This window comes from Siniperca chuatsi, linkage group LG1, assembly GCF_020085105.1.
Source record: "Siniperca chuatsi isolate FFG_IHB_CAS linkage group LG1, ASM2008510v1, whole genome shotgun sequence".
Lineage (NCBI taxonomy): Eukaryota > Metazoa > Chordata > Actinopteri > Centrarchiformes > Sinipercidae > Siniperca > Siniperca chuatsi.
The window spans coordinates 33,118,997-33,142,276 of record NC_058042.1 but is presented as its reverse complement, the minus strand read 5'-3'; the positions used below and the strand labels follow the sequence as shown (position 1 = coordinate 33,142,276).

At 41.0% G+C, this 23,280-nt stretch overlaps 1 protein-coding gene across 2 annotated transcripts in view; it reads right to left on the bottom strand.

Annotated features, from left to right (window-relative positions):
* Positions 1-23,280, bottom strand: part of LOC122872705 (plakophilin-3-like) — a 54,762-nt gene continuing 31,482 nt past the window's right edge. The window contains exons 9-14 of one of the 2 annotated variants that reach the window (XM_044188795.1): positions 16,126-16,290; positions 8,900-9,079; positions 8,579-8,732; positions 7,704-7,899; positions 7,197-7,284; positions 1-922 (exon numbers count right to left, since the gene is read on the bottom strand). In XM_044188795.1, coding sequence (XP_044044730.1) covers positions 881-922; positions 7,197-7,284; positions 7,704-7,899; positions 8,579-8,732; positions 8,900-9,079; positions 16,126-16,290 — 825 coding nt within the window. In that variant the 3' untranslated portion in view covers positions 1-880. Of the gene's footprint in view, positions 923-969; positions 1,578-7,196; positions 7,285-7,703; positions 7,900-8,578; positions 8,733-8,899; positions 9,080-16,125; positions 16,291-23,280 lie in introns of those variants that run through there. The other variant, XM_044188767.1, reaches the window with a different exon arrangement.

The window sequence follows — 23,280 nt, the reverse complement described above, 5'->3', positions numbered from 1 at the left end:
TAACAGTGAATTCTTTCTGTTTATGCAAGTAACAAATCTTTTAGATGTATTACTATACATAAAAATGGCTTCAAAAACATATAAAAAAACCCAGCAACAAGTGCCTTCAGTTTCAAGAGTGTGTCATTTGTACTTCTAAAATTAAGGCTACAGGCATAAGTAATCAGAAATATAATTTTTGGGGTGTTTGTTTTGTAACTGGCATTTCCTCAGAGCTCTGACTGGACTTCTGTTGATGATCATGAAGCTCTGGTAGCTAACTGGAGGTACTTCCACCTGATAGAAAAGAGTATATAGGTCTTTATTTTCAATATTTCCATGCTTACACTGCATTCCTACATGATTAAGTGTTGATGCAATTTATTAGTTTTTTCAAACACAGAATCAACTTGGGAAGGGTAGTTGTGACATTATGACATGCTGAGGGTGGCACTGCTAGTATGTTTTATATTTTTTATTTGATGGTCTATAACTCTGTAGTGACTGTAGCAGCTCTGTGTTGTTTTCACTTTGATTTATCCATCGCATTTTTAACAGTGGGCCAATCTATCTGTCTAATGTGGGTATCATATATCAGCTATCAGCAACATATCAGTCAAACTGTAAAACACACAGAGCATATGGTAGTTTTGGGGGTGAAGTCCACTGTGTGTGTGTATAACATTAAGTTCCCATCTTCACAGCCTATCTGCTGCAAGCTAAACCAAGTTAAATACACAGAGGACATTGCCTCCAGTCCATTAACTCCAGTCCAGTCCATTTTTCCCTTCCTGTGGGTCGATCACTGCTAGATAATCTGCTGTTGTTCCTCTTCTTTTCCTCACAGCAACCTTGATCCTGAAGTCAAAAGCTCAGAATGAATCATGTAACATGATGCAGCCTAGATGGTGGCATCTGCGAAGTCTTGTCTGGCAAATCCTTTCTGAAAAACATAAAAACACAATACAAATACTGGCAAACAATGTAAAAACAGTAAATGTATTCCCAAAAACGTACAGTGGGGCAAAAAAGTATTTAGTCAGCCACCAATTGTGCAAGTTCTCCCACTTAAAAAGATGAGAGAGGCCTGTAATTTTCATCATAAGTACACTTCAACTATGAGAGTCAGAATGGGGGGAAGAAACCAGGAAATCACATTGTAGGATTTTTTAATGAATTAATTGGTAAATTCCTCGGTAAAATAAGTATTTGGTCACCTACAAACAAGCAAGATTTCTGGCTCTCACAGACCTGTAACTTCTTCTTTAAGAGGCTCCTCTGTCCTCCACTCGTTACCTGTATTAATGGCACCTGTTTGAACTCGTTATCAGTATAAAAGACACCTGTCCACAACCATCACACTCCAAATGCCACTATGGCCAAGACCAAAGAGCTGTCAAACGACACCAGAAACAGAATGGTAGACCTGCACCAGGCTGGGAAGACTGAATCTGCAATAGGTAAGCAGCTTGGTGTGACGAAATAAACTGTGGGAGCAAGAAAATGGAAGACATACAAGACCACTGATAATCTCCTTCGATCTGGGGCTCCACGCAAGATCTTACCCTGTGAGGTCCTAATGAATGACCTGCAGAGAGCTGGGACCAAAGTAACAAAGACTACCATCAGTAACACACTACGCCGCCAGGGACTCAAATCCTGCAGTGCCAGACGTGCCTTCATCGCTTCATATTGTTCTCCTCCCTCCCCCAGCTTCATGCATCCCTGAACACACACATTAAATTTTTTAATGCCTGTATGGTGTAGAAAGAAATTAGAAATGCTTGAAATCATGTATAGCAAATGATTTATTTAAATGGTGTAAGTACCACAGAATATTTTGTGAATGTTGACAAAACAAAATCAAAATCATAATGTAGGAATTTTGGTGGAATCATGTATCATTCGTCCTTGCCCGGTGCAAATTACATCAATTAAGTGCGTGGTTTGGTCAGGAAAAAAAATCGAAATAACTGGAACAATAAATCAAACGCACCCTTCCAAGCACTGTGTGTGTTTAGGAAGTAAAGATGTGCACGTGCACGTTATTATGCCAGTTACAGAACAAGTCAAACTTGTTTGACCTACTGTCTGTGTTGTTGGAATGAAATTGAACATCATGAAACATCACAACTTATTTTGTCATTTTACTTGGGAGATTTTTGAAAGAAACAACTGCTGCCAAAAACCCACAGTACTCGATATCAGACAGTCAGCTGCAGCAAAAGTTGATGTTAGCCAGCAGTAACTAACAGTTTTGGAAAGGCAGCGGGGTTCCCTCCAGGACAGATTAAAAATCCACAGGTCTGTGCTGGGCACAAACCATTAACTGTATATAAACTTTACGGCACAAACACACTGGAACAATTTAGAAGCAATTTATAAGAAAACTAACTGCTGTTTATGTTGACCTAACGTTAGCATATGTGTTTTCTTGTTGGAAATGCGACTGTGACGGATGTTGTATGTGGGTTTTGCCTGGCAGCTGCCGTCCCCTCTTCTGTGTATAGGCACTGAATCGTATGGAGCCAACCGGTATGGAGTACTGGACCATACCGGCCTACTTTCACCCCTGTTCACCAGCTAGTCGCCACCTTTGTCTGTCTGCTGTTTGGTGCTGGGGTTAGGGCTAAGGTTGGGTTCAAGTAAAGACGAATTGATGGGTTTTTGAGCATGAACTGCCTTTTTAAGGTCATGCCACAGCATCTCAATAGGATTCAGGTCAGGACTTTGACTAGGCCATTTCAAAGTCTTCAAGTTTGCTTTGGACCAGTTTGTTTGCTTTGGGCCAGTTTGTTTGTACTGTGAAAACAGAGTTTTGTGTGAACTGCATGAGATTGGGTTGAAGACAGACACACACAACAGGATATCTATCAAATGTAATAACTTCACCATGGCCACCCAGCAGTCAGATAAACACATGGCTTTTACTGTGTCAGGTTCAGTTTGGTTGGGGATGATGTGTGTGTGTGTGTGTGTGTGGGTGGGGGAGGGATTATGCAAGAGGAACATAACAGTGTTCAGGGACTGCCAAGTCCACCTAACCAAACTCTTCTTTTATTCATCCCAGAAGGCACAAACGAGACAAACCCAAAATATCTCAGCCAGATTCTCTGCATTCCTGCTGAAAGCGGTCACGCAAAAACTTAAACTCAACAAAACACTGGCAGTGATAGACAGCAGTAGAGTATTCAGGAGATAAAGCAGGGATCATCACAAGAATATAGAGAGAAGCAGTGTCATCACTATGTTGGACAAAAAAAAAGGAATTTAGGATTGTTACATCTCAAATTCTCTCTAAAATTGTATTTTTGATATGGTCATTTTTTCCTTTGTTATTTACACTTAAAATTACAAACCCTTAACAGCAGGCATTACAGGAATAAAATGTTATCTAATATAATCAGTGTGGCATTCCACAGCAGATTGGTAAAACATCCTTCTATAAAAGGAGCTGCTTCTCTTGTTTGTGCCCAGTTTGCTGTAATCCTGTTAGCCACTAACTCTGGATCTTTATCAACTACATAAACTGGGGAAAACCAACTTGCTCTTAGTTGTATTTTAACATTTGAGTTAATTCCCAATTTCAGTAATTCCCATTGTGCTGTGGAAAACGTTCAACATTGCCTGTGGTTTTACTTCATTATCTGAAAGGGGTTGCTAGTGTTGATGAAGCCACAGAGAATTATCAACCAACTCTACAGTTCCCCTCAGCTCTACAGAGTGTTATAGCATTGTTTTGTTTTTACGGCTGACTAAAACTTTACTGTTTTAGTTCACTCTCACAGGTCTCATCAGTGTTATTTCTGACAGCAGCAGGCAGCTGTTTTCAGCAAAAACCATTCAATGAAACATTTCCCAAGTTCTAATCCTGTGTTAACTGTCATCTCTTGGTATATGCCAAATATTAGTCAAAAAAATATCTTTTCTCAGGCTGAAATCTGAAAGTTTTTCTTCAGATCAATCTGAACAATCTGATTAAATCCCTCTTGTAATCAGAGCCCACTCACAAATTCAGTTTCACTCAAAGTACACTACCTGCCCAGCACCAAATGAGACAGACAATGTTAGCTACTAGCTGGATGAGCATTTAGCCGCTAAAAAGCCAGATATTTTTCTCAGGAGTTGGTGGAGACCAAAACAGATCTAAAAGGAGAATGAATGTTGGACTTACATTCATCAGGCGGACACAAACAAATGATTATGTATATGCTGGATGTGTAAATAAGCCACTGTTTTCTAACGCATTTGTCATACTAACATTATAAGGTGATAATATATCACTGCTTTCTCTGAATCCTGCTGGTTTTCCAATGTGTATTTCTAGCATAAATTATAGAATAAAAGGATTAAAAATGGAATGTTTAGAGTAAAAACTGCATCACCACTGATTTCCCAATGTGTGATGTGGCAGATTGAGAACCACCCCTTTAGAAACTCTTTAGTGCTTTAGTAACTCTACATCAACTACAGAGAAAATATTTGCATTTGCAGAGCCAAGTATCCCCAGATAAGGCATGGCTAACATGATGCAGGCTTTCAGAACAAAGCGAAGGAGGGGGGAGGAGGACCAATGGGAAGAGAGGAGTGGAGGTCAAGTGGGATAAAAAACAGATGTGGGCAGATGTAAACTAGAAAACCATCTGGTGGAGACAAAAGTTTAAAGCACAATGTCAGCCAACACCCACACATTCTGCTATCCATTTTAACTTCAGGATCATATCTTCATTCACACAGTAGCAACATAAAATACCATATTAACAGTGCAATTTTGTTTTTGGTTCTGTGTCTTAAATGTGTTCGTAACACATTTAAAGGGCCAGTTTTACTATACTGCACAAACAGAACATAATAAATCTGTGGGAATTGATTAGGGTTGTCAATCAGTAACGATAATCATTTTACACAACAGTGGGAAAATTATGTATACCCTACAATATTTGTATTGAAGTCAATATATTAATAGTCAAAAGCTGAGACTGTGATTAATGCTGCTAATCTTGTTAGCAGGAGTTTAGCTGGTTTTTTTCTCCACCATGGTTGGATTAAAATACTACCTCTGTTTTTACATTATGTGGAATACAGTGCATCCGGAAAGTATTCACAGCGCTTCACTTTTTCTACATTTTATGTTACAGCCTTATTCCAAAATGGATTAAATTCATTACTTTCATTACAAAACGAAAAAAAAAAATCACATGTACATAAGTATCCACAGCCTTTGCTCAATACTTTTTTGAAGCACCTTTGGCACCAATTACAGCCTCAAGTCTTTTTGAGTATGATGCTACAAGCTTGGCACACCTATTTTTAGGCAGTTTCTCCCATTCTTCTTTGCAGGACCTCTCAAGCTCCATCCATCCATGGGGAGCGTCAGTGCACAGCCATTTATCTTGGCCATGAGCTTAGGGTCGTTGTCGTGTTGGAAGATGAACCTCAATGCAAAGACCACGTAGAATTTGAAACATTTGACGCCATGACACTCAAAATTGAGCTCAGGTGCATCCTGTTTCCACTGATCATACTTGATGTTTCCACAACTTGATTGGAGTCGACCTCCACACACCTGTCTATATAAGGTCCCACAGTTAACAGTGCATGTCAGAGCACAAACCAAGCCATGAAGTCCAAGGAATTGTCTGTAGACCTCCAAGACTGGATTGTATCGAGGCACAGATCTGGGGAAGGGTACAGAAAAATTTCTGCAGCATTGAAGGTCCCAATGAGCACACTGGCCTCCATCATCCATAAATGGAAGAACTTTGGAACCGCCAGGACTCTTCCTAGTGCTGGCTGCCCGGCCAAACTGAGCAATCAGGGGAGAAGGGCCTTAGTCAGGGAGGTGACCAAGAAGAACATTTCTTCCAGAAGAACAACCATCTCTGCAGCACTCCACCAATCAGGCCTGTATGGTAGAGTGGCCAGATGGATGCCACTCCTCAGTAAAAGGCACATGACAGCCTGCCTGGAGTTTGCCAAAAGGCACCGGAAGGACTCTCAGACCATGAGAAACAAAATTCTCTGGTCTGATGAAACAAAGATTGAACTCTTTGGCCTGAATGGCAAGCGTCATGTCTTGAAGACACCAGGCACCGTCATCACCTGGCCAATACCATCCCTACAGTGAAGCATGGTGGTGGTAGCATCATGCTGTGGGGATGATTTTCAGCGGCAGGAACTGGGAAACTAGCCTCTAGTTCTTTCATGTTGTCATTATGGGCTATTGTTTGTAGAATTTTGAGGAAAGTTATGAATTTAATACATTTTGGAATAAGGCTGTAACATAACAAAATGTGGAAAAAGTGAAGCGCTGTGAATACTTTCTGGATGCACTGTAGCTGCAACATGTCACCTTTGTTAAGAGAGAGGCACATGGCTAAGCACTTGAAATCTTGGTTCAGGCCAAAAGACAGAGAAAACAATCTTATTTTGACTTGAAATTGAATTGAATGGCAAAGGCTGTGAATACTTATGTACATATGATTTTTTTCATTTTTTATTTTTAATAAATTTGCAAAGATTTCAAACAAACTTCTTTCACATTGTCATTATGGGGTATTGTTTGTAGAATTTTGACACAACAACGACACTAAGCTCATGGCCAAGATAACAAAGGAGTGGCTACGGGACAACTCTGTGAATGTCCTTGAGTGGCCCAGCCAGAGCCCAGACTTGAACCCAATTGAACATCTCTGGAGAGATCTGAAAATGGCTGTGCACTGACGCTCCCCATCCAACCTGATGGAGCTTGAGAGGTCCTACAAAGAAGAATGGGAGAAACTGCCCAAAAATAGGTGTGCCAAGCTTGTAGCATCATACTCAAAAAGACTTGAAGCTGTAATTGGTGCCAAAGGTGCTTCAACAAAGTATTGAGCAAAGGCTGTGAATACTTATGCACATGTGATTTTCTTTTTCGTTTTTTATTTTTACAAATTTGCAAAGATTTCAAACAAACTTCTTTCATGTTGTCATTGTGGGGTATTGTTTGTAGAATTTTGAGGAAAGTAATGAATTTAACCCATTTTGGAATAAGGCTGTAACATAACAAAATGTGGAAAAAGTGAAGCGCTGTGAATACTTTCCGGATGCACTGTAGCTGCAAACATGTCCCCTTAAGAGAGAGGCACATAGCTAAGCACTTGAAATCTTGGTATGTATACAACATTTGTATGTTTTTGTACAGTATGATGTCTATTGGTATCTGCTGTGGGTCTCACCAGTTTGTAGTCTCTGTGCAGTTTGTTGTACTGGAACATGTTGCAGAGGACAGTTGAGGCTGCTCGAGCAGCTTTTAGACTCCCAGAGCTAAACCAAGATATAGTGACAGACAGTTAGAAACAAGGAGGACTAACAAGGAGGGAATACCACATAAGCAGAAGAGAGAAACCCAATGATAAACACTCTAAAATGACCTGCAAACATTTTTTTTGTGTGGCCAATGGCCAGAGGGGAGAGCAGTAACAGCAACAGAATATGTTGATAAACAGGAAATGGATGTCACTGAGAGGTCATAGCTTTGGTATAACTGAAAGATTATAGGGCCTAAAAAATATTAATAAACTAAGAAAACTGCATGAAAAAAAGGTTTTGTTGCAATAAAACAGTTTTCATAGATTTAACATTATTGGTGAGTTAATATTTACTCATCCTGCTTTCTGAAGCAGCAGCTGTTTTTTCCTTGTACTACACTGATATTTGAGGATTATAATAGAAGTCAGTCCTGCCTGTTATCGTGGGATGTCTTGATGCCCACAAGTTTCGGCAGGCCGTTGACGTACAAGATGTCCCGGGCTGCCAAGGAACTGCAGATGACCAGGTGATTGAGGGCTCCACAGATGTTGACCACAACCTCGCTGGGTGGCGCTTTCTGAAGGCCATCACTGGGCAGCTTGGACACCAGAACCTTCACCATATTCTTAGCTGCCAGGACAAAGAGCGAGGGTGGTTGTCTTACAGGACTGCTTTTAGATAAATGCTCTGACCTTTCAGTAATTTCAGCCTTTGAAAGGTCCACCTCTGTCGGTTTGGTGTTTCAGATAATCTAAGGCTCGTTCATACTGCCTGCTAAAGGGGCACTCCACCAATTTTACACATCAAGTTCAGTTAACTCATCATGAGTCCTACTCAGCCTGTGAACATCTGTTTAATGTCTTTTGTGGCTCTAGAGGAGCTTTCTAAAGTCTGAGAAAATAACATTATTATTATAATTAATACTAGGATCCAGTGTTTTTGGAGCTTGACCCATACTAGGGACTGAAAGTCAGGATATCTCGACCTCTGCTGCACTTCTTTTTCAATCTGCCTCTGCTACCAATTTTCCACTTGAACACAATACTACTTTTTTCAATACCTTACTTTAAGTAATATCAACATGCATAAGTGGTTGATGCTGTCTTGACACAAGCTGCTGTACAAGAACTGCCTAAATAAGCAGTCTAAAATTAGCAAAATTATCATTTAGATCAAGAAATATGATTAAAGAATAAGTAAAAAAGACTTTTGATACTTGAACGGAGATACACACAGAGAGAGTTTCCAGCCCAAAGAAGACTGGATCCAAACTAGGATTCAGCAATCCTAGTTTGGATTTGCATCTTACCCATGTGGTCTTTGTTAGAGGAGTGTCTGGCCAGATTTCTCAGCAGGCCGGTCAGAGGCCTCAGCTCCATGTCACTGTTGGTGTCTAACAGATCCAGCAAGATGGGCAGCATCTTCTCCTGCTCCATCACCACATCACTCAGCACTGATGACCACTGGCAGAGAGGGGCAGAGATCACATAAGTTCTGTTCTGTTGATTGGGTGCTATTGTTGGTTTTCTTGTTGAAGAATCCAATTCCAAAGCAACCAAAAAATAAATCAGACAGTTAATTTTGTTATATGAATATTCATGCATAGTATTTCTATGGCGTGTGACCCTACCCTGGCCTCTCCTGCAGTGATATTTTGCAGGGCTCCTATGGCAGCCTCACGGCTGCTGGAGTTGCTGTCGCTGTTCTGCAAAACAAGCTTATATAGCCCCACCACCTTAGGGTGCCACAGCCACTCAGCCCCCTTAGGCTGTCGGGGTACCTCAGACAGTATGGACAGATTCTGGTTACGCTGCCATGGAGGAAGTGAAAGAGAGAACATTTAAATTTTTTTGTATAGTAACATACAGTACGTTCTGTTGTGGCTACACAACAGTGAGTTTATTATTTATTATTATTTTTCTCATATCAGTTTCCTGATGTAAGGTTTTCTTGCATAATATTACAGGGACTGTGCATCTGCGCATCCTATACAGAGGCTCTCAAGATAATGGATAGAAAAGGCAGAATATTTATAATACACCCACATCAGGATAAACACACACCACCAAGGTGTTAAACTCTAAAGGCAAATAATTAATTTTTAATAATTAATTTGACCTGATGGTGGCGCTACAGGCCAAAGTATCTGGGGACCATTACTTCCACGGCAAATTTCATGGCAATAGATGGTTAACAGAGCTTCGCCCCCCTTTTTTACTGTTACTTCGCTTGTCAAGCTTCTTGTTCTCACACGGAACATTTGCAGATTACAATGATGATGGTAGCAGATTTACCACTCGAAATTCTTGGGTCCTTGATTTCAGACAGCATCTTATTTTTAGCCTGCAATTTTCAGAATCAGAATAAGAAATACTTTATTGATCCCCAAAGGGAAACTCTTTGTTACAGCAGCTCGTCTTTACGTCAGTGCACACAAGAGTACTAACAAAAAATATAATACAATACACTATAAAAACACTATAAAAACAGGTCAGAAAATAAATTAAGTACCAGGTGGGTATAAGTATAAGATAAAATAAGTGTGAGGTACCAAGTGGGTTTACCGGTTGATGATGATAATACAGTAAAATAATACAATGTAATAATATAAGTAATAAGTAGTGGTGCAAGTACTGTCGAGTTAAGTGTAGCTTATTGAGATTATTAGGATATTGCACAGCAGTAATGGAGGTAATACACAGAATATTGCAATTATGTCAAGTATTGCAGATGTAATGATCAATGTCCAGTTTAGTGACCCAGGGTCATACAGACTAACCCGTAGAGGGAGGAGTTAAAGAGTTTGATGGCCACAGGCAGGAATGACTTCCTGTGGCGCTCTATGGTGCTTTTTGGTGGGATGAGTCTTCTGCTGAAGGTGCTCCTTTGCTTGACCAGCACGTCATGGAGTGGGTGGGAGACACTGTCCAAGATGGCGTGTAGTTTGGCCAGCATCCTCCTCTCTGACACCACCGCCAGGGAGTCCAGCTCCACCCCCACAATGTCACTGGCCTTACGGATCAGTTTGTTGAGTCTATTGGCATCCGCTACCTTCAACCTGCTGCCCCAGCATACAGGATAGCACTGGCCACCACAGACTCATAAAACATCTTCAGCATTGTACGGCAGATGAAGGACCTCAGCCTCCTCAGAAAATAGAGGCGGCTCTGGCCCTTCCTGTAAACAGCTTGTGTGGTCTTGGTCCAGTCCAGTTTATTATCCAAGTGTACTCCCAGGTACTTGTACTCCTCCACAATGTCCACACTGACCCCCTGGATGGAAACCGGGGTCACTTCGGTTCCTTGGCCCTTCGTAGATCCACAACCAGCTCCCTAGACTTTGTCGCATTGAGCTGCAGATGGTTCTGCTCACAACATGAGACAAAGTTCCCCACCACAGCCCTGTACTCAGACTCCTCACCATCGCTGATACATCCCACCACAGCAGAGTCATCAGAAAACTTCTGAAGGTGGCAGGACTCTGTGTGGTAGCTGAAGTCCGTGGTGCAGATGGTGAAGAGGAAGGGAGAGAGGACAGTCCCCCGAGGGGCCCCAGTGTTGCTGACCACGCTGTCCGACACACAGTGCTGCAGGCGCACGTGCTGCGCTCTGCCAGTCAGGTAGTCCACAATCCAGGACACAAGGGGGGCATCCACCTCCGCTCCAGACCTCTCTCATGTTGTTCTGCTGGAGTTTCCGCTCCAGCTTCCTCCTGTACTTCTCCTTGGCTTCCCTGATTTTCACCTTCAGGTCGGCCTGGATAGCCCTCACCTCCTCCCTATTACCATCAGTAACGGCCCTCCTCTTGGCATTCAGGATGTCCTTGATGTCCTTTGTTGCCCAGGGTTTGTTATTTGGATAACAATGGACCATCTTAGCTGGGACAGTCCACACAGAAGTTAATGTAGCCAGTAATGCACTGAGTGAGCCCATCAATGTCCTCTCCATGAGGCTCACAGAGTGCATCCCAGTTCCTGCAGTGTCTCATAGACGTCCTCTGACCATCTCCTCACTGTCCTTGTGGTCGCGGGCTGTCTTTTAACCAGAGGCACATAGCAGGGTTTAAGGTAAACCAGATTGCGGTCTGACCTACCCAGAGGGGGGAAGAGCTGTATGCGTCCTTAACGTTAGCATACAGCAGGTCCAGTGTCCTCTCCTCTCTAGTAGGACAACTCACATACTGGGTGAAATTAGTCAGTGTTGTTGAAACACTGACATGGTTGAAGTCACCCGAGATTAATATGAGTGCATTCGGGTGTTGAGTCTGGAGTTGTGCTATGGCGGTGTGAATGGCGTTGCACGCGATGCCGGGTTAGCAGAGGGGGGGATGTAAACAGCCACAACAATGGCATGTGAAAATTCATGTGGCAGATAATATGGCCGGAGTCCCACAGCTAACAGTTCAATGTCCGGGCTACAGATACTCTGCTTGATGGTAACGTGACCAGGATTACACCATCTGTTGTTAACCAGAAGAGCAAGCCCACCGCCTTTCCGCTTACCGCTCCCGGTGTGATCCCTGTCGGCCCGAACAGTCTGAAACCTGTCGATAGAAACGTTATGGTCCGGGATATCCTGGTGTAGCCATGTCTCTGAGAAGCACATCAAACTACACTCACGGAACTCCGTCTGACTCCGGCCTAACACCGTTAGCTCGTCCATTTTATTCGCCAGCGATCTCACGTACTCTTATCCAAGTCTCTTTTGTCTGCACCCCTCTCTCTTCCTTCACCGCTTCGTTCCACCTCTGCATCCTCGGTGTGTCCTCCTCCAGATCTCATCGGTAGTCCTGGGTGCCATGCCGCTCGGCTTCAGCGCGATCAGCTGTTCCCTGGTGTAAACAATGTGGCCAAACAGCTGATCTGCAGCGGTGCCCTGACCGAGTAGCAGAAGAAGAAGTTCCACAGAGAAAAAAAGTACCAAAACACTTTCTACCCTCATTTTCGTAAAGAGCGTAGTTTAAACTATACTTACACACAAGTAAGACGATGAGACAGAGCTATGGCAACGGGCAGCATGCGGGCTGGCGCATGCGCACTCAATTTGTCGGTTGACAACTTTTGCTGGCAGATTTTATCAGCTATACCTAGCTAGCTAATTAAGCTAATGTCAACTCCATTAGTTGGTTGGAAAAACTGTCTCCAGTCTACTTATGTAATGTTGCCAGTTGACTGAATGAGAATCCTGTAAATGGGATCTTAAATATGGACTTGATGGCTACATACATGAGATTGTGCTAAAGGGCTGATTCTAAAGCTACATGTCCCAGGCAAAAAGTCAGCATCCTCACTAGTTGATGATGAAGACTTGGAAATAAAGAAACAGCATTGTTCTTGTATTGCAGTGTAAAGCTAGTTAGTCCTAGTAATATAAGTATGATAAGGCAAAATAATTCTAGCATAACCCTGTTTGGCTACTTAGCTTACATACTTACAAACTTACAAAAAAAGACAGAGGTTAGATTTATGCTTTATTGTTTTTTGGACCGATTCTATTCACCTTATATATGCTTCCTCTAGGCAATATTATTAGGAAACACTCCATAAACTTTCATTGTTATGCAGATGACACCCAATTATATCTATTGATCAAGCCAGATGAAACTAACCAGTTAACTAATCTTCAAGCATGACTTAAGAACATAAAGCTGGATGACCTGCAATTTTCTGATGTTAAACTCAGACAAAACTGAAGTTATTGTACTTGGCCCCAAACACCTCCGAGACACATTATCTGAAGATATAGTTACTCTAGATGGCATTGCCCTGGCCTCCAGCAGCACTGTAAGGAACCTCAGATATATCTTTCAAAGGATTTATCCTTTAACTCCCACATGAAACAAACTTCAAGGACTGCCTTTTTTCACCTACGTAATATTGCAAAAATCAGACACATCCTGTCTCAAAATGATGCCGAAAAATTAGTGCATGCATTTGTTACTTCTAGGTTGGACTATTGCAATTCCTTATTATCAGGCTGCCCAAATAAGTCCCTTAAGACTCTCCAGTTGATCCAGAATGCTGCGGCACTTGTACTGACAAGAACTAGGAAAAGAGATCATATTTCTCCAATATTAGCTTCTCTGCACTGGCTCCCTGTAAAATCCAGAATAGAATTTAAAATCCTTCTTTTCACCTACGAAGCTCTTAATGGTCTGGCACCATTGTATCCTAAAGATCTCATAATACCTTATTATCCGACTAGAACACTGCGCTCCCAGAATGCAGGGTTACTTGTGGCTCGGGAGACAGACACCATCTCCACATTTAAGAGTAGGCTTAAGACTTTCCTCTTTGATAAAGCTTATAGTTAGGGTTGGCTTGGGTGAGCCCTGAACCATCCCTTAGTTATGCTGCTATAGGCCTAGACTGCTGGGAGATGTCCCATGATGCACCTCCTTCCTCTCTCCTTCTCTCCCTCTCCATCTGTATGCAGCTTTATCCCATTACTGCATGTTACTAACTCGACATCTTCTCTCTCCCGTAGTTCTGTGCTTTCTCATTTCTCTTCTCTCTCCTTCTGTCACTTTCAGCAAGTATTTCTGCCTCAGGAGCTGCAGAGACTGGATCTGTGGTTGTGGGCCACTTGCTGCCCCCGTGTTACTGCTTGACAACTGCTACTACAGTTGTTGTTATTGGCTCTGTTACTAATACTGACATTATTTTTCCTATAGCTGTCATTCCTATTATTAATTTATTAATATTAACACTACAATTACAATTCTACTGTTTAAAAAAAATTCTAGGTGGTATTTCCATTGTGCCTCCCCCCCAAAACTTAGCAAGCTCTATAGGAAAAGTACAATGAGATAACTTCTGTTAGAAATTGGCGCTATATAAATAAAACTGAAATGAACTGAAAACCGTATGCTTCACTTTGAACGTTAGCAGATAAACAGATAAACACACCATGTTTAATCCATTCCTTACACTTCTGTTACCCTCCAAAGTCTTTAAATACAGAGTATAATATATGTGGGGAAATACAAAGCATGACAGGCCTGCAGTGCCTAAGTGTTAGTGATAGTGCTAAGCTATGATTGGACAATCACTGTTCAGGTTGGGGGTTTAGCACACAGTCAATATAACCATCAGTCTTCAACATATTTTGTCATGGACCGAAGGTAGGAGACCCTGAATTTCCATACCAGGTTTCACAGTAGTCTAGCCTGGAGTTATCAAGATATCTTTCTCTAGACTAAAGTGTGAATAGACAGAGGGACAGATCACTATCCTCAGGCCTCACTAAAGCAGGATAAAAGTCCTACCTGTTCACCCTTCATGCAATCTGGCTAATGATCTGCTTTAAGCAATGGTATCACATGGAAAAACAGGTACTGTAATAGTTAAATAGTCTTTTTCTCCTCACTCTAAGGGTGACAGTGGGAACATACATGTAACAGTGGGCCTGATGTTTACTCTCCATAAGCCTCCATTGTTTGCTACTGTATTGAAATAAGTAACGGGATCTTCTGGTTGTGTGTGTTGTATTGGAAACTAATCCTTCCTGTAAGGCCACATAAGGCCACTTCTAGGGTTTCTATCTGCTAGGCCAATTATTATCTGGCTATAAGTGAGATACAGTATGCTCTCATTCACTCAGAGAGATGTGATGGGTGTGGCTAAGGAAAGCTGACATAATATCCAACACGTTTCTGATTATATAAACTTTTGATCTAAAAGTAGACAGGAATTTGGCATAAACTTATGATCACCTTGAAGGATAAGTAATGTAATAAGAATACATAATTATATAACATGTAAAACAACACTTTTGGTAAAATTACATAATGTAAGATTTGTCTACATTTAACTACTCTGCTTTAATATCACTGAATATAACCATCTTGATCATTTCTATTAAAATTTCTAGTTACGTTAATTGCTATTTACAGTATATTTTTTATTGTAAGACCTAATATTTTAAAGCACTATTAATTTGTAATATATTATTTGCTATTTGTATAATAAGTTGTAAACACAAACTAAAAATCTGGCTCTTTAGCTGCTAAATGCTCCACTATGTTCACCAGCTTGTCGCTAACATTGTCTGTTGGCTCTTTGGGGCTAGGCAGGTAGTGTTAAGCCAAATTCTTACTTACTTTCTTGTCCTTTGATGGTGCCTTGATTTGCACAGGCTTTCCATACCATCGATGGTGCCCAAACACAGTGGAAAGTTCAAACTCATCCAGAAATCTTGTGCTATGTCTGCCCCCCTGTGCTTAGGATGGGATTTCCCTACGGGGATCAATAAAGTATTTCTGTTTCTGATTCTGGTATTTCTGATGGCAACTAACTCTTACTGCAGGCTACACCATAGAGCTTGGCACACCTCAGGAATAATCAGTGACACATTGCTATATCCCAATCTGTAACTTGCCGCTATACTTTGCTGCGAAAATCCTGAAGCGTGGAACGCCAGACTGACCCGGACCCTCATTGTAGTATAAATGTAACCGTGTGCGCACGACCGCAGCCGCGGTACACAGAAAGTCTGTCCAAGCCAATAGAGGTTTTTCACTGAAAACAGCTATTGGATGCTAATGAAAACAAGGTTGATGAGAACCATGAGACTGAACCAATACAGTAGGTAGGTAAAGTTGCAGGTCATAAAGCTGAAAGAGACTAAAATACTCAAACTGAGTCAGGTAATTTTCTGTGGGTTTGTCACTTTGAATGACCCCTTTTACAGTGCACATAGTCATTTGACCCACTGTTAATATAAAAATATTGATTAGTGCAGCTTTTAAGGATGTGTGAATATCCTGGAATTCAGCATTTTGCTGGATGTACGGTATTGGGGCAGATGATTTAATAATTGGCAACAGATGTGTAATTTTATGTGTGATGAATTTTACCTCTGTGTTTTTTTTGCCATACAGAGAAAAGCAGCTGATAGCCTCACTATCCCTGGAGGCCGAGGCTCTCGTTGGGCCCTCCAGATAGAGTCGGACTGAGGGAGAAAGCTCTGTGTACAGCTGGTAGGATAGATTCCTCATCACACACAATGAATTCTCCAAACCCTAAAGATAAATAAAGACAGAGAGAGAGGAGACAAATGGGGGTTTGACAAGAGGAGGGTGAAAGTGGACAATTTTTATTGAAAGCAGTTATAACTAAATAACTAACCTGAGTGGATGCTTAAATACGTAAACTGCACAACTGGGTAGAATAAGCCGGTAAGCTCATACTCATCATATAAAACCAGATTTGAATGCTTGAAGTCATTTTCCCAATTTTCACTATTGGTTTATCAAACTCAATCCAACACATTATGAGTACATTTTAATATTGACAAAAACATAACAGAAACAACACATTGGGACATTTGTATCTGAATTTAATCTCCTTGTATCAGGAGTAAGTCACTATTGCTCAGTCATTGGAGGGGAGGGACATTAACTGTTTGATCAATAGCAATACAAACAGCTGATCACTGGAAATAACTCATGTAAACTGCTTGACGAAATAGTCCCTTAAAGCAACAACAGAAGTAACCAGGTTACCTTGGCACAGAAACATAGATGGTGATGATTAATCATGATGATGATTGTAGAAAAGGTTTCAGTCGTAGTCATCTGGACACTGTTTTCAGAATCAAGACGTTTCGGCTCCCATCCGGAAGTCATTCTCAATTGTGAAAAAACTGGACGGGAACTGGAAATTTAAGCTACTCTGAGTTACATAAGGCCTGCCTTCAGGAAGGAATCTGCCTGAGTATCTGTTAATAGCTAGTTTCACCTGAAACTGACCTAATAGTTTCCAAGATGGTCCAGTAATCAGTAATCAGGCCTATTGTTTTCTGGCTGCATCTACTTCATCACTGTTAAGTGCCTGATTAGCATGTGATAGGCGTGACCAAGGTGATAATACACTCTGATAGACTTTGGGCAGATTAAATCTCAGACCACCATTTCTGTTCCAAGGGGGGTTCTCTTTTTTTCACAAAAATGGCTTCCTTGACGCCCCGTTCAAACCAACTCTTCTCTCTACTTAGAATCTTCACCTCGCTGTCTTCAAATGTGTGGTTTGAAATGCAAATGCACGGCGCTCTGTAATCCTGAGTTAGCGTGTCGTCTGTGCTGATAAAGTCTTTTGTGAAGTGGCTGTTTGGTCTCGCCTATGTACCGTTCTTTGCAGTTTTCCTCACTGCACTGAATGGAGTAGACAACATTGCTCTGTTTCTGTGTGGGTAACTTGTCCTTAGGGTGAACGAGTTTCTGTCTTAAAGTGTTGCCAGACAGAAACTCGAATAATTGAAGAACTGAAAATGTTACAGATTAATAAATGGAAAATTAATGTAGTAAGTACAGATATTTCTAAATGGGTTTACATTTACACAAAATAGTCAAGCAAAGGCCCCAGAACTATGGTGCAGGGTAAGGGACAAAATTAAGACTACTGAGAAGTCAGATGGCCAATGATAAGCAGGTGCTGGTTACTGAGAGGCCAGCGGTGGGAATTGACCTAGCAAACCACTGGATCGGCTACTGGCTTGGCTGGTCATTAGCTTCCGAGGCTGGTGACTAGCATGCCGAGGCTAGCAACCCATTGGATCGGCTACTGGCTTGGCTGGTCATTAGCTTCCAAGGCTGGTGACTAGCATGCCGAGGCTAACAACCCATTGGATCGGCTACTGGCTCGGCTGGTCATTAGCTTCCGAGGCTGGTTACTAGCATGCCAAGTTACTGAAGACTGGTCATTCTTCTTTTGCATTTTATTGACGGAATGGAGCCAAATGCAGCGTGTTTTTTGTGTACTTGTAGTCAGTAATTTTACTTTTACTAAAGTATGTTTATGCACCACACTACATTTAAAATCACATCCATTACAGAGCACACATGTTTTGGCTCTCATAAGCAACAGAATCTGAACTATTGTAAATTGACAAATTGTGGAGCCATTCACAGTTAACGGCCAGTCAGCAAAGAGAAGAGTAATCGTTCTTTTTTGTAAAAAGTAACTTTTATTCTGAGTACATTTTAAACAAGCTGTTTTTACTTTTAGTTTAGTTTTACACCAGTACTTTTACTTCTACTTAAGTAAAATATTGGCAAATTAATAGTACTTGTTCATGAGTAGGACAATCTACTAGTCTTTCCACCACTGTTAATAAGTTAGGTTTTGTCGGAGATGCCCCAGTAGCTGTGCTGTGTGTGTAGACCGGCTCAATAGACTTACTGTGTTTATGGTGACATCTATTGGCAGTTAAACAAAACTGCAGCATACAGTCCAATGCTTATCTAATGGCCTCTACTACACCAGATCTTTCTCATAATACATGATCGACGTAGATGTTGGGACTCCACAGATAAATTAATTAATTTAGGTGATTGTTAAATGCATTCTATTTTGTCCCACAATCCTGAGAGCCTTGACCGCAGCATTGGCCAGTCTGACCTGTGACCTGGATGTCACCAGGTCAATAAAAAGGTCAGCGATGCTTCGTTCTACCTCTTTCTCTCCTGGAATCTTTCACTGCGGCGGACGGCCATGGCCAGGAGTACGAAGCAAGTTAACTCTGTAAGGACAACCACAGACTATCTCTACAAACGGACACTGCATAGCAACAGACGTTTACACAGCGGAGCCACAATTCTTCCCAGCTTGGCTCGTCGACAATAGACGGACCGCCAGCTAACAGCAGCACCAAAGCCACCTCTCTTTCCCTCCCGACGGACTGTAACATAACAACAAGGCATAGGATAGAGTAACAGTGTACTTGGCTAAGCAGAGGGCTGTCTAGTTAATGATGTACGTTACTGATGTGTTTTTCTGAGGTTTTATTGTTGTGATCTTCTGTTAGGTTAATTTGGTAGCAACACTTTAAGTTGATAGTTTGTTATGCTCCTTAGAGAGTCTTTGCATGCTAAGTTTTAACTTGACACCGTTATCCTAAACATATCATACACATACACCTCTAATTTGAGTCAACACCCACAGACATGACGGAGAGAAACTTTAAAGCTCCCGCTTTAGATGTTCTTTTGTTTCTTACCACATGGGTTCATGGTCGTGCACGCGAGACATATGGAGGCAGAACAAAGAAACGCACACACATTCTTTTATCGCGCACCTAAACCTAGACACACGCGCACACACACTCTTTTGTTCTGTAGTGTATTGTATTTAGAGTTAGTATTCATAGTGTTTTTGCTTTGTCATTTTTTTTTTAAATAAATGCTTATGTATAATTATGCTGGTTTCTTTAATGTTGCACAAGTAATTTGCCAACCTCGATGTTGAACTTAATCTTTCAACCTACTAGCTATCAATGGTAATTTGGTTATAGTCATTAATTAAATTATTAATCTGTTATAAAATCTATACATTCAGATACAGATAATTTTGGTTTTACTTGCCCAGGTTTTGAGATATATTTTGTGTGTGAGAGAGACTTTTATACATGAATAAATTAATTAAAAAAGTTAAATAATAGAACATTACTGCTATATTTGTAAAGTGACAAACCTTTTGGGTGAGTGAGCTCAATTATCCTTTTATTTGTGTTTAAGTCACATCTACTGATAAAGATTTCTGGAATCTCATTATTTCCTGAAATTAAATTGTGTATGATATAACTGTCAGTTTGAAGCTCACAAACTCAATGAAAGGGGCTTAAATCTATTGCTATGACCGCCCTGCACTGACAGAACCAGTTTTTGAACAGGTTTTGTGGGCAGTGGAGTTATACTCTAGCTACGAATGACACTTAAGTACTTTTTTGCAGTGTTATAATCCAAGTTTTAGCCAAATTGTTAAAATAACACCACATAGTTTGGCTATGTTAGTCAGATGTAGCTAAAGCAGGCGATAGCTAGCTAACTATGGGAACACGGTTGATGTCGGTAGACAGGTTAAATATGTCTATAACTTCAGTTAATGGAGAGTAATACCACCTTGTTGATGACTTATTGCAGCACACAGACGGTAAATACATGTATTTTTAACACTTTGTGAATTTGTAAAAATTGTGATATTATATACACTATAATAGCATTATAATAGTGTGGTAGCAGTCCATGTTATTGGTTGTGTGTTTACTGCTGTTAGCTAAGATCTGAAGTTAAAACTACCTCAGTATGATGATGTTTATGAGCTTTTGGTTGTTTAAAGTGACTTTGTTGTGAACTGCCGCCAGCCAGAGCACCACAGACCCAGTATCCAGCTTGAAGTCCCTCGTCTGTTCTTCCCCTCCATTCTTAAAGCACATAATTTTTTTATTTCTGTTTCAGTGAGTGTTTGAAAGTGTGGTATAAACAAGTGAAAATGATTTTCTAAACTGAATTTAAAGGGTAATTTGTGGAAAATTTAGTGAAAATTAAATGTTTTGGATAAGGTCCAGAGTTATAAGGAAAACACACTTAAGTGGTTTTGTATATTGTTTTCTTATTCATGTTAGATACTTTATTTTTGCACAAGTGGTAACAATTTTTGTGTTCACTTTTAAGTTAAACTTTAACTCAATTCAATTTTATTTATATAGCACCAATTCATAACAGAAGTTATCTCATTGATTTTTTTGTTTACAAAATGATTTCAAATAAAACATACTCCTCATTGAGGCCTACTGTTGGAAATGTGTCCTTTTCAGCCTGTAGCTGATTTATTTATTTATTTTTAAATAAGATGATGTGTTTTACTTCGGCAAGACTGAAGAAATGAAGCATCATCTGAATTACATCTCAAAACATTTCTTAAATGTATACTTGAAAGAAGTAAAGAAATGGGTTCAGCATTATTCAGTATTCAATTGCTTTCCCCCCTCCCCCATCTTTCTGGGAGAGTACTCCCCCCTCAACTGGCTATCAGGCTAACGGCCACCTTCACACTAATGACTCCCCCCCTCCCCCGCCTGTAACCTCTGCTGTGTGCCTGTCCTCTTCACCATCTACACCACAGACTTCAGCTACCACACAGAGTCCTGCCACCTTCAGAAGTTTTCTGATGACTCTGCTGTGGTGGTATGTATCAGTGGTGGTGATGAGACTGAGTACAGGGCTGTGGTGGGGAACTTTGTCTCATGGTGTGAGCAGAACCATCTGCAGCTCAATGCGACAAAGTCTAAGGAGCTGGCTGTAGACCTACGAAGGGCCAAGGCACCGAAGTGACCCCGGTTTCCATTCAGGGCGTCAGTGTGGACATTGTTGAGGACTACAAGTACCTGGGAGTACACATGGACAATAAACTGGACTGGGCTAAGAACACTCAAGCTCTGTACAGGAAGGGCCAGAGCCGCCTCTATTTTCTGAGGAGGCTGAGGTCCTTCAACATCTGCCGGACAATGCTGAAGATGTTTTATGAGTCTGTGGTGGCCAGTGCTATCCTGTATGCTGTTGCATGCTGGGGCAGCAGGTTGAGGGTAGCGGACGCCAACAGACTCAACAAACTGATCCATAAGGCCAGTGACATTGTGGGGGTGGAGCTGGACTCCCTGGCGGTGGTGTCAGAGAGGAGGATGCTGGCCAAACTACATGCCATCTTGGACAGTGTCTCCCACCCACTCCATGACGTGCTGGTCAAGCAAATGAGTACCTTTAGAAGACTCATCCCCCTAAAAAGCACCACAGAGCGCCACAGGAAGTCATTCCTGCCTGTGGCCATCAAACTCTTTAACTCCACCCTCTAAGTGTCTATATGACCCTAATTCATTAAACTGGACATTGATCATTACATCTCTGCAATACTTGACATAATTGTGCAATATTCTGTGTTAATACTCCTGTGCAATATACTCTTCAGTTTAAAATTCCCTATTTATTGATATTGATATTTATTCATACCTCTATTACTGCTGTGCAATATTCTCCATCTAATTATAATCTTAATAAGCTACACTTAACTTGACAGTTCATGCACTATTACCTTATACCGTATTATTATCATCAACCGGTAAACCCACTTGGTACTTAATTTATTTTCTGACCTGTATTATAGTGTATTATATTTTTTGCTTAGTACTTCTATTCCTGTGTGTACTGACGTGATAGTGAGCTGCTGTAACAAAAGTTTCCCCTCTGGGATCAATAAAGTATTTCTGATTCTGATTATAGAACAGCTTAAATTCTCATTTGATATTGGTGAAGTGGTTGGGGCAGTTTTCCTTGATCTTAAACAGACATCTGACACATTGAAACATGATATTCAAATTTCTAAACTTTCCAAATTTAACTTAAAGTCCCAACAATACAAAAAAGTCGTTTTGAAGGTATTCTTTTTCCTCTACTCAGATTAATTCAGAATCATATTTTGGTGGATAAAATACAGTTAGTTAAAGCGCTTTGAGTAGTCAGAAAGACTAGAAAGGCGCTACATAAGTAGAGTCCATTTACCATTTAGTTACATGTACACTACACTATTTTTTAAATAAATTGTACTCCTAAGAGTAGTTGTTTTGCAGAATATTCTTTACTCTTACTCAAGTTACATTGGGCTACACCCTTCTCGGTACTTTTACTGATACATTTAGCTATAAATCATTTTTATATTCAGCTGAGCTCGCACGCACGACAGTGACTCTTCGACAGCAAGAAATAAGATACTACTAGCCTACTAGCCAATTATAGCACCGCAGATGGAACAGAGGTGTGGCCCTACCCCCTCCACGACCCTCCTTCAATTGACTAGAGTTCAATATCATGGCAGAAGATGAAACACCTCCATCCCCTTAAGAAGAGGCACATGCACATCCCTGACCCAACATCTGGTTTGCCTTTGAAATGACAAGGAACAACAGTCATATTATGCACTGCCTACTTTGTCAGATCCAAAAGGGTGGACATCTCGTCCTTCAAGAATTCCACATTGAATCTGAGAAAACGTGATTGTAAGTAGGTTACTCGTGATGGCAATGCTAGCTATCTAATATTGGCCGAGTTAGCCTATGTATTAAGCAAGTTAACGTTAACTAGAATGAGGGCGGGTCTTTCTATTGGAGTTAATCCAAACCCATCTCTTAACCTAGCAGCATATGCTTCAGGGTTAAGAATCTGTCATGTACAACAGTATTTACA